At 43.3% G+C, this 12,135-nt stretch overlaps 1 protein-coding gene across 1 annotated transcript in view; it reads right to left on the bottom strand.

Moving 5' to 3' along the window:
* LOC134391729 (uncharacterized) overlaps positions 1-12,135 on the bottom strand; it is a 111,208-nt gene that overhangs the window by 79,666 nt on the left and 19,407 nt on the right. Inside the window, exon 3 of the mRNA XM_063115695.1 lies at positions 8,382-8,464. Coding sequence (XP_062971765.1) covers positions 8,382-8,464 — 83 coding nt within the window. The remainder of the gene's footprint in view (positions 1-8,381; positions 8,465-12,135) is intronic.

The raw sequence follows: 12,135 nt of genomic DNA on the forward strand, positions 1-12,135 counted from the left end.
ACGTTTCATTTCCAGACATGAACAGGGGCAAAGGGAAAAGCAAGAAGATTCACGAAGGATTCTGCCCACTTACAAACATCCTCCAAGCCTAACATTGAGGCCAGTCCTAAACTATGTTGCATTGTGTGGGAAAATAGAGTCTCCATTTTACTAGGTTAAAAATCACCAAAGAATTTGATGTAATGCCCAGATTTCAACCTTTAAAATCAGAGATGTTCGCTAGAAGGGATATCAGAGATTATCATGTTCAGTGATTCCCATTCTGGGATGCACATGAGACTCACCTAAGCACTTAAAAAAAAATACTCATGCATAGATCCCACCCCCAGAGATTGTAATTTAACTGGCCTGGGGTGTATTTAAAAAAATTTTTTTTTCTTAGTTTTTAGAACAGTATTTTTAGAAAGTTTTTCAAGTAATTCTAATGTGTAGCCAGGGTTGAGAATGACTGATAAAGCTCAAACTGCTTCCTTGCCCCCTTTACAGAGAGAGAAATGGGAAATGATTTGCTGAAGGTTACATGGTGATTGTTGGAAGGATGCAAGCAGGGATTTTTAAATCCTAAGTCTAGTACTCAAAACTTCTTGAAACTTCCTTCTACAATATTCTGCCTCTGATTCTGTGCAAAAATATAAGTAAAGTGCTATCATGTATGTGATTTTCACTTGACCTATAATGATTGCAAATTCAGATTAAAGGCAAACTGGAAAGGTTATTTTAGTTTTCATTTCAATATCTGAATCATGATGGATCCAAAAGATGAACACATACTACCTATCATCAGAAATCTGCCAAAGGAAGACAAAGTCTGTGTGTCACTTCTAAAAGTTAAAGATTAATAAGAGGCATGACATTTAAAGAACAGAAGAAAACAAAATGAAGTAAGAATGGCCGTAATAAACGCTGTGCTCAGACGACTGATTCTAAAGATGATTCCATTCTGTTGTAAAAGTCAAGTGAAACCTAAGAGAAAATGCAAATGGCCAATAAATGTGTGAAAAGATACTCAGTCTCACCAGTGGTCAGGAAAATGAAAACTAAACTACAATTTGATCAGATTAGAAAAAAGTAAAAAGTTGATCATACAGGCCTGGCAAAGACTTGGGGAAAAGGCAATCTGATGCATATTTGGGAACTGTATTGCTTCCAGACAGAATCTGAACAGGAATGTGAAGGGTACAAAAGATTCTGGGAGAGGAAGTGGTTGGGAAAGATCTGTTGTTCCTCATCAACCCCACTATTTCACCTTCCATTCAGATTGTTGAGCCAGTGTATGTAGGTCCTAGTTGAGTGTGCACGGGCAGTCGCTGAATCAGCTCCTGAGAAGCTCAGCAGCATTTGGGCTACTCTCTCTGCCACTTGACTCTTGCCCCCATCAGAGCCCACTCCAGTAGCAGATCTCAGGGTTCTCAAACTGGAGAAAGCAATGCGTGCTCACCCTCCACCTGAACTCCTCACTAATCAGCAAGTCAACACAGTCTGCACTCCTGGATAGTAACCCCAGCTCGGTTGCTGGGCAGGTATCTCCCTACTATTTACTGAGAGCTCAGATACCAGGTATAGCATTTCATTTTCCCATATTGTGATTTTGTCCTTGCTGTGGATTGTGTCCTTAAAGTTCGTGTATTAGAAGCTTAATTCCCACTGTAACTGTTGAGGGTGGGAAATCCTATTATCATAGTTGAAAGGTGGAGCCTTGAAGAGGTGATTAGATTGTAAGGACCATGCCTAGTGAATGGATTAATAATGGTGATCAGTGGTGTGGTTCTGAAGGCTTTAAAAGAAGAGCACATGAGAAGTTCTCTGTCTCTGCTCCATTCTCACCATGTGACACCCTACATTGTTGTAAAGCCACCCCTAGATGTGTTCCCTGGACTTTGGAATTCCCAGGCTCCAAAACTGTAAGCAACAAATTGTTTTCTTATAAATTACCTAGTTCCAGGTATTTTGTTACAAGCAGCAGAAATGAACTAATACAGTCCTCAGACAACTCTATACAGAAATTACTATGTCTATCCCTATTTTACATATGAGAAAACTGAAGTTCAGAAAGTTTAAACGTCTTTCTTAAGGACACCCAGCTTGTAATTGGCAGTAAGACCCCGATTGTTTTTTGGCTTAGGAGTCTCACCTGGATGTAAAGAGAAGTCTTGGGAGTAAAACATACTTTTCCACCAATTTTCTCTTCCAGGGAACATTGTATCTGCACAGACCCTTGTGGAACTGGCTGATGTGTGGGAGGAGAACCCGAGTTGTGTGACTCCAGTGCCTGAGCTCTGCCTCCTTTCATCTCTGAGGCACCGCACCCTTCCCTGCAGGGTCACTGCAGCCCTGTCGGCACTGGCCGCTGTGCCACTTGTGCTGCACATTCAGTGGAGGAAGTACTGCCTGCTGGAATCTGGTCTCCGTGGAAGCTGGCATCAGGGGCTGTGCCATGGCCTCCATAATGCTCTAAATTTGATGCCTTGTGCTCTCTGGTTCTTCTAGGAAAATGGGCAAAATCTCAACAAGTTCACCCCAGTTTACCCTCTTCAGTTTGGGCCCTTAAGGCTGCCATCTATCAGTTCCCTACCTGTGTCCCACAGAGAAGAAAAGAGAAGAGCCTCCTTCCTTCTATGGCAGAGTGTATGCTGCCCTGTCCCATACACCTGCACCTGGAAAGGCAACACAATAGTCCATGGAGGTGGGTGAGCCTTTGATCCCACAAGGGTTTCCAGCCTATTGATACAGACGCAACACCAATCAGAACATGAATCAACCATGAAGAATATCAAGGCTGACACCTTCCACCCTCATGTTGAACAAGGAATCAGGGTACTTGACAGAATGAAGAATTGCTTCAAAGAGACTAACCGAGAAAATCTGAACTTCAGCAGATTCATTCTAAGATACACCCAGGCAGCCCATACCCGTGTAATACTCCGCCCTAATAAATATTTACAATATTAAGTTGCTTGCTTTCTGAGTTCATGTGGGCTCATGATTAACAAGTAACAGAAACTGACTCAAACTCACTTAAGCTGGAAATAGCTGGAGTTTAAAGTTCTCTATATCTCAACCATGGAAAATGCCACGGACTGATCTTAGGTGTGCCTGAAGCTAGGAACTCCCACTTTGGGATTCTTTTTATTTGTCTCTCATCTCTCGCTCTATCTCCATACTGGCTTTATTCCGTGTGAGTTCAGACGTACTAGTAAGGGGCTTGGGGGGAAATAGGGTGGTCGTGGACAACAGCAGCCCAGACTCATATCCCCTCTAGTCTATGGCCAACAAGGGAAAAACCTTCCCAGCAGGTCTACATAGACAGATCCTGGAGGATTCAAGTTAGCCTCTTTTTTGGATCATGTGACCATCTCTGATAACTGGAGTGAACTTTGTTACCATAAGAAAGAGGAAGGAGTGTGGGGCAGAAAATAAAAAATAGTTCAATTCTACATAATTAATGTGTCTATAAAACGTACATTTATTTTATTTAATTTTCATCATCAATTTTTTTCTTATAGTGTGAAATACGTTTCTTCAGATAGAATCCCAACTGATAAAATTATGACCATTGGAAGTTAGGTTTTAACTTCTTAACCACATTTCTTCCTTTATCTCATTTATCACAATTTTAATCATACATTTACCGTACAATCATTTGTCTGCTGAACTGGAATGTAAACTCCATGAGGGGAGAGACCACAGGCACTTTTATTTACTGTGAATTTCTCAGCACCTAGAACATTCCTGACATGTAGTTGGCATCTAACACATTTTGGGAATGACTGAATAACAAATCAACTTAACCTTGATAATAAATTCAATATAAATCTGTGCCAGATGATTCTGACGTTAGTTAAAGAATCATAATTAAGATACACTGTATGAAAGAAAAAGGAAATGAGGCGAATGCCTGGAGTTAGAAGATCCAACTAGCCCCACCATTCATGGCCTTCCAGGGGCACATATCAAAGAATAAGCGTCTGGTGAGCTAAACATTAACACCACAAGATGGTCACAAAAGAAAAAGATTCAAAGTTCTATCTAATTCTAAAAACTTACAAGTTTACAGAAAAAGTTGACATGTACATTATGTGAAGGACAGAATTTAGCTTAAAAACTTGCCACCTATCACTATATTTCTATTTGACCCAATTTCAAAATGGAACTATCATCAAGCCGGATTTCCAGACAGATCTCTTAATTGGCCTGTGTTTAATGGAACAACAACCTAATGAAACTCACACTGCTTGAGTATTTCACTGGGTTGAGCAATTACAGCCTTTCAAAGACTCTCAGTTGCACATGTCCCTGTTCTACGTACTCTTTAAAATACAGTTGTTTGGGGCTGACCCCATGGCGCACCAGGGAGAGTGCGGCGCTGGGAGCGCAGCAGCGCTCCCGCCGCGGGTTCGGATCCTATATAAGGATGGCCGGTGCGCTCACTGGCTGAGCGCGGTGCGGCCGGTCACAAAAAAAAAAAAAAAAAAAAAAAAAATACAGTTGTTTGAGTCTCTGTTAATTTAGCTCCGCAGCGTCCCATAACCGGGACTCTGGGTGCCTGGACTGGGGCCCCCTCGCTGAGATGGCGTAAGAACAGTCTGCAGTAACCTCGGGCAGTTACCGGGGCATCTCCGGTTCTTAGCTCTTAGTGGGCAGAGAGAAAGAGGTCTGGGGAGGAGGCTGTGGCAGAGCAAGCAGAGGTAGCAGGGTCCTAAAGTCTGTGGAGAAAAGCGGTTTCACCTGCAGAAGAGGCAGGGGCTGAGAAAGAAGAAAAGGTTGGAGGGAAAAGAAAAGACGTGTGCTCGGACAGGATGGAGATTTTCCTCCTTCGACTTTTCCCAGGAAAGGTGGGGAACTGTGGAGGATGGAGAACAGGTTATGGGGGGAGGGTACCCTGTGCGGAGGGACCCCTTCGGAGTCCGAGGAGGGGCTCGCCCAGAGAGGAGGGGGCGCTCCCACGGACTCCCTGGCAGGAGGCTCTACGGCCGCACTCTGGGGCCTGCACACCAGGCCCAGTGTGGCCACGTGCAGGTTCAGTCACTGTTTGCCGATGGAGTCACGTTCCAGTCAGGAGGGCCGGCCGGAGGGAGCCCGGGGCCGCCTGCAAGTCTGTACTTTCTGACTTGCGCCCCTTGCCGTTCCACTAGGACCCCACACCCCTGGGTGAAGGCATCTTCCACACAAGGACTATCTGGCAGTTAATCATTTAATTCCATAAACAGGAGAATATATTTCGCCAGGAAATGATTTTTTTTTTTTTTTTTTTTTTGGACTATTGTGGCAAAGCAGAAATAGCACTGGACTGGAAGTCAAAGCACTTACCCTTTAGCCGTGGGTCTGACGCAGGCCGGCTGGGTGACTTTGGGTGGGTTGTTTACTGTCTTGTCCTGTTAATTCCTCTGTAAAATGACGAAAGCCCATGTAAGTTCTCCTCCAGATTTAATTTTCTAACTGTGATATAAGCTTTTCAATTAGAAACTATACACCTAACTGCATCATTATTCGAATTTTTTCCTACTCCTCATGGGAGATCTAGAAAGAATTTCCCAATATTGATGAGAGAATGGTGCAGCTATGAGACTGCGCTTGTCACACGGAGGCAGGACAGAGTAGGGACACGCCTCAGAGAGGCTGCTCATAAATATTCAGACTGGATCAGCACCAGCGGCTAATGGACCTACAATGCACTGACGACAGCTCGACCACCCGACCAATCAGTGCGTATGCCTGGAACTTTGCAGTTTACAAAAATCACAGCACCTGCTCACTAGGAGGAACACAAGTGCAGACGACCTTCCACCCGCGATATTAGACCAGAAAAGACGAAGTTAAGGGGAAAGTGACTCCAGTGCGCATGACCAGAAACTTCAGACACTCAGGACGCGTGACAGAAAGCTGATGAAACCTTGCATCGGGCTGTTAGGCCTAATTACCCTAGACCCTCACCCATGGCCAATCTTCCTCCCCTTAGTTAGGACAGAAAAACACCCCCTCCCAGAACAACATACAAACTCTCCCCTTAGGAATCCGGGGGCCGCTCCTCACCCGTGGGAGATGCCTGCGCATGCTTCTGCGCCGTGCTTTAGCTTTGTAATAAAGCTCTATTATGTTCCACCTGTCTGGTCCTTTTCCCTTTCCTTTTGTTGGTCCCGTGAAAGACTCTTCTTCAGGGCTTGACCAAGAACCTGGAGTCGCCGTCTGGTAACAGCGTGACGCACGCATTCACCAGTTCGCGTGCGTGTTCTTCCGAAAGACATCAGCGTTTCAGCCACTCTTTCAGTCACTCACGCTCTATTCACTCTTTCTCCTGTGACTTTTATTCTTCCACAAGCAGTTTTAAAGCTGCTTACTAGACTATTTTTAAAAAGAGCAAACTATTTTCCCCACAAAGATCCAACCAGGATTGACTAAGTTGGGTAAAACGACTGGATAAATTTTAAGATTCAGTTTTGAGCAGTGGTTTCCACCCCCTGAGCATATAACCAGTGCCTATGATCACACAGCCACCCCAGTGCATTTTCTCTTCCTTTTCATTCCCAGGTCCCCATTATCTCAGGCCCTAGGTCCCTAATTTTCCTCCATCACGCCTGTTGGGAAAATAGAATAGTTTGGTCAGGTCCCTCGGGTCCAGTTGGGTGTGGTTCAGCATCCTTTGTAAGCAAATTGTGTGTGTGTGTGTGTGTGTGTGTGTGTGTGTGTGTGTGTGTGTGTGTGTGTGTGTGTGTGTGTGTGTGTGTGTGTGTGTGTGGTTAGTGCGCATGCACGCCAATGTATCTTTTTAGTTTTGTTGCTATTCTTGTGTGCTTGAGGGAGAGAGGGAGAGAGGAGAGCGAGAGAGTTTGGTGAAGCAGGAAGGAGGGCGTCCTCGGCATCCCCCCACACATCCCCCCGCACAGCCATGCTTTCCAACCTATGGCTCCAGGGACCTTTTTGCTGGTTACCAAGCTCATAGACCTGGGTGAGGAGTCTAGTGACCCAGCCTGGTGTGTGAAGGGTTTGTGATCCAGTCTGTGAATGGGCTTGAGGGGTCTGGGAGCTCCAGATCCAGCCCTAACTCAATGATCAGCCCAGTCAGTGCAGGATTACCGGAAGGTAAAAGAGCCACAACAACTAGCATGGTCGCCTAGCTTTACAACGCCTATCCCTACCAATTCCCCATGCACAACACTACACCATTTTCTTCTATAAAATGCTTCCCCCTCTAACGTCTGTATTGATAGCAGGATAAAGTCCAAGACCTTGACCTGACCCACAGACCATTCCCCACTCGTCTGTGCCTGAGCAGCCCTAGCCACCTCCACCCTTTTTCAGAACCCATCTCGGCCTCGCAGACAGTGCCCAGACCCTTTGCCCATTGCTCACATTCCTCACTTACCTGAACATCTTCCTCATTCACCCTGTCAACCAAATCCTAGTCATCTTTCCAAACTCACCCAAGACCCTCCATCCGTTATAGAGCTTTCCCTGAATTCTGCATCTTGAAGGGTGCTATCCTCACTTGTACAGTCCACTGCCTGACACAGCAAAAGAAATGACCAAATCAGACGCAGATGTAGTTCGTAATGGGACCAGGGTTCCCTTACCAGGGATGAATCCGCTTTTAGTCAGCATGAGCTTAATATGCCCCTAAAACATGGTCATATGAGACAGCAGTCAAAGTACAGAGGTGGGCCCTGACTAGTCTCAACAGAACAGGATTGGGGGGTCCAGGGTGAGCTGGCTTCCTGTGAGCTGGAGAACAAGAGGAAGGAGCAGAGGTGGCAGGCCGGGAGCTGGTGGCAAGAATTCAGACTGCACCAGTGGAGGCTGCTGCGGGTGGCTTCACCTTCCCTTACCAGGGGTGGTCTTCTGGGTCCTATCAACCATGTCTTTCTACCTTCTACCACCTCTACCCCCCGGAAGTCTTTTTACAGTAATTAGAAGAGGTTGGGTAAAAGCTGAATTCCCTAAAGCCCTAGAGACATGGCTAACTGGGTTTTTCCCTCCAGAGTCTAACACAATTTACCCTTAATCCTTGTTCTGGTGCACCAAAGTGAACTTTTGAACACTCTACAAGTGGATGTTTGGATGAGGCCTGATACCCACAGGATTCAGAAGATGACTTGCCCAGGTGATAATGAAAATGATGATATAATTAATATCTACTGAGCTTTTACTATGTGGTAGGCACTGCTGTAAGCACGATTCATGCTCACAATACTTGGACAAGGCGCTAACCATTATCATTCCCATTATATAATGGAGAAAACCTTTAGTGTGAAAAGGTTAGCTTCCTTGCCCCAAGTCAGAGCCCAGCCCAATAACTATTGTTTTCATTTTCATTTTGTTTTGTTTCAATTTGGGGAAGGGCCTTAGCTGAAGCTTTTCTACCAGGAAGCCAGCAGAGAGAAACTTACATGTTTTCAGGAGGTAGGGTCTTCGACATTTTCCTGATTTTTCCTCTTATGGCATCCTCTGGGATCTTAGGGCCTCTCTTCACCTGAAATATGAAAATGGCACATGTTTAATTATTCATTTTCCATCACCCTTAATGAGGAGATTAGCCGCAGAGTGAAACAGAGGAAATAGTCTGACCTTCAGACTGTCGGGAAGAAGTGATAATTAACTAAAATCTCAAGTCAGTTTAAGTGGACAAAATGAAAGGGTTTTACTGATCTTGATGCAAATGAGCCATCAGGGTCACTAATTGGAGTCACATAATGGAGCAATGACAATGAGAAAATAAACATGTGCTAAAAATATATTTTCTTAATTAGGAGCACAGGTGTCCTTTAGCAGTGTCCAAAGCTCCTTTCACTTATCTGATGTCTTAGTGTTTTGAGCACAAGCAGAGAAAGAGTAGCAGGGCTGTAGCTTGCAGGGGGGACAGAGGAAGGGAGGCTGCGTGCACCAGGGCAGGAGTCAGTTTGGTCTCAGATGCAGAAGAGCATCAGGCAGGAAAGCAGAAGCTAATGTGGAGATCTGTTAGTCACAGCTTCAGGACCAACTGGTTGGCTTTTCATTACCTGGTTGATTCGTTTGACCAAAAGTTACTGTGGGAATGATTCACAGAACCATTGTGCTGCATGGCATGTAAACACAGCCTTTAATCTAGACCTTCGCTATTAAAATGGTCATAAATAGCTGCGAATTACTACTGCTTTGCAACTCGTGACTTCATCGTGGCTCTGGAAGAGCAGATGGGAGTCACACTCCAGCTTGCTGCAGCGCCCATCCTTGCTGTCGCGTTTACTGAGTGCAGTGTGGTGGGTGCTACTCAGAAGACACAATGGCATCCTCATTGCCCTGTTTTCTGTCAGGATAAAACATTTTTCAAAAGGCTGTGGAGCCTTGAATGTCTCCACACACAGATACTGTACGACATAGAAATACATATATCTGCTCAAAATATGGCAAGGTCAGTCACTATTAATAACTCAGAGAGTCGTGGGGATTCAGGCAGTCTAAGTCCTCTGCCAAAAATTCAGAATGTTTGCTCAGTGCTTTGATTTTTTTTTTTTTTAAACTCTGTTCTTGGTAGGCTTCAGTACATTTCCTATTTAGATGCTCCACCGACTAGTGTCAAACTTTATTGGTGACCTTACTAGGACATACCAGAGCACACAGGACAGGAATGGAAGGCCTTTAAAAGCTATAGGGGTTTTAAAAATTCTGCTTGCCTAACAAACACTGTCTATTTCTCTCTCCCATAGCAACCACCTCCTTTGCCATATATGCAGAAATTGCTAAAGGAATAGTGAGGAAACTCCCTAAGTTACTTATATGAAAATAATCTTGTATCATTAACTATTTCTTAAACATTTACTATTTCCAAGCACAGTGCTCCTATTGTCATAACTAAGCCTCAGTGTTAAGTTAATAATCAATCTTACAAAGTAGGTGTTATTCCCATTCACACACCAAGGCTCAGCAGTTAGTAAAGTGTAACTGTGGCTTTCAGTGAAAGTTTATTCCCTGTTTGAATTGCTCATCCTTTCAGTAAATTTCTATAACTAACTTCTCTTTCTGTTTCTTCCCATCTGCCCTTTACGGTAACATCTCTGGTTTAGAAGTCACAAGCTGTGTACCTAAGGTTTCTTTCTAGAATCATTGAGGTTAGCTAGGCCCAACCCAAAATGGGCTAGGCCGGCTGAGCCTGCACATATCTCTACCGAGCCTGACCTTTGATGTCAGAGGGCGAGGGCTCCACCTCCAGATCCTGTTGATGCTGACGGCCTATGATGGTGCTTGTCATTGAAGGACTCCTTCAGAACCTTTGACCAATCTCAATTCCCCACACCCTGCACAACTCCTAACCACTTCTCCATAAATATATCACCTTCCCGCCTTCTCCCACAGCCACCTTGTGATTAAACCTTCTTTCTCTACTGCAAAGACATGTGCTTCAATGACTGGCTTTCTGTGGCGCAGGGGTAAACAAACCCCACTTGGTTTGGTAACATAAGTAACTGGCCAGAGCTGACATACATTTGACTCTCAGGACTGAAATTCAAACCCAAGACTCTTTAGCTTGAGCCATATAAAACTGCCAGTAGTCAATCATTTTTGACCAAAAATGGCAATTTTATGTTTCAACCTAATATTACAATGTGTTGTCCTTGAAAGGAAATCCAGAATCTCATCCTGACATCACCAAGACTCCTTGCAGGCTGGCAGCATGTTGATAGGAAAATTGTATAATACAGTACTGGGGGTGGGGGTTGGGGGAATAGTAGTGTAGTCTATTATCTTTGCACCAATTAGTGTTCCTATTACAAGTAAAGACATGATGTGAAACTGCTCAAAAAATGGCAAAGCATGTTAAAAACGGTCTAATATACTTACATTTCTTGATACATTCTATCTGAAAATTTCCACATGTAATCGTGCTCATCAGACTTTCCCAGCATTAAAATGATTTCTAGTATTTAAAAGCTAATGATGCTAAAATATGATTTTGGTAGACCACGTGTTTTAATGAGCAGGTAGCCCATGAGTCTATAACATGGATGTATTGGATACATCCATGGATGTATTGGATGTATTGGATAATTGCTTTCAGTAAGAGCAATTTAATTTCTTGGGAACTACCTAGGAGTCAATATACTTTAGATAGAAGCTACTGTCTATGACATTATTTCCTTGAGTTCTTCTTTTAGAAATAATCCATAATGAACTCGAATCTTCCTTATAATTTACTGTTTTCTCCATATAATCCATATAGTTAAAGTGCAAAAGATTAAAGGGGCTAATGATGAGTATTTCATTTAATACATAATGCAGAGTGGATTGTTAAATGCATAATAATTGGGAAGATTTTGTGTCACAAGTTGTGGGACAAGAAATAAATAATAAAAAAAAAGTCAGTCAATGAGTTTTAGAATGAGATATCAGGCACTGGAGGAACCTCCTGTTACTCATGGGGAAACTGAAGCACAAGAAAACCAAGTAAGTGACAGCCGTGCAACTCATTGGTGATGTCACTGTCACTAGCATTCAGTTCTCAACTCCCAGGCCAGTGTTCTGCCTGGCTCCACTCCCCACCCCAAATCGTAGCTTTTGTTCCTGATTGTCTACATTTCTTTTCCTTGAAACCATCTGGCACAAATAATAAAAGATGTGCCCAACAAGTTAATATATTACCGTTAACCCAACATCCCAAGTGATTATATTTAAAATGGGATACAGCAAATTTGATTCTTTATATTTGAAACAAGATGATCAAATAACTCTTTAAGTCAATTCTTACTTAAAGACTAAGTGAAAAATGCAAAGATTTACCACCAGAATCCAAATTGGTCTTTCTCACCAGAATCCGACTGGTCTTTCTCAGGGCCCTAAAAGATTTTCTTTCTATTCTGCCCTTTCCAGACTTTATGTTTACCGCCTGTAAGAAAGAAATCAGATTTGAGATACTGATTTACAAGATTACACGCGACTCAAGTTTCTGACTCAATATTTTGAATAGGAATCTGAACCAACACAAAGTTAATGATAGCTTTACTATATTATTGTGAACCGAACAAATAATTGAAGGGGAGAAGTGCTTTAAATGGAAGAATTCTTAATATCTTTTTTAGTATAATAATGAGCATATTGAAGAAAAAAGAAAACAAGTATATTGATTGATGGATGGATGGATGATTCAACTGGTTTCTACACTAACAATGA

This window comes from Cynocephalus volans, chromosome 12 (assembly GCF_027409185.1).
Source record: "Cynocephalus volans isolate mCynVol1 chromosome 12, mCynVol1.pri, whole genome shotgun sequence".
Taxonomy (NCBI): domain Eukaryota; kingdom Metazoa; phylum Chordata; class Mammalia; order Dermoptera; family Cynocephalidae; genus Cynocephalus; species Cynocephalus volans.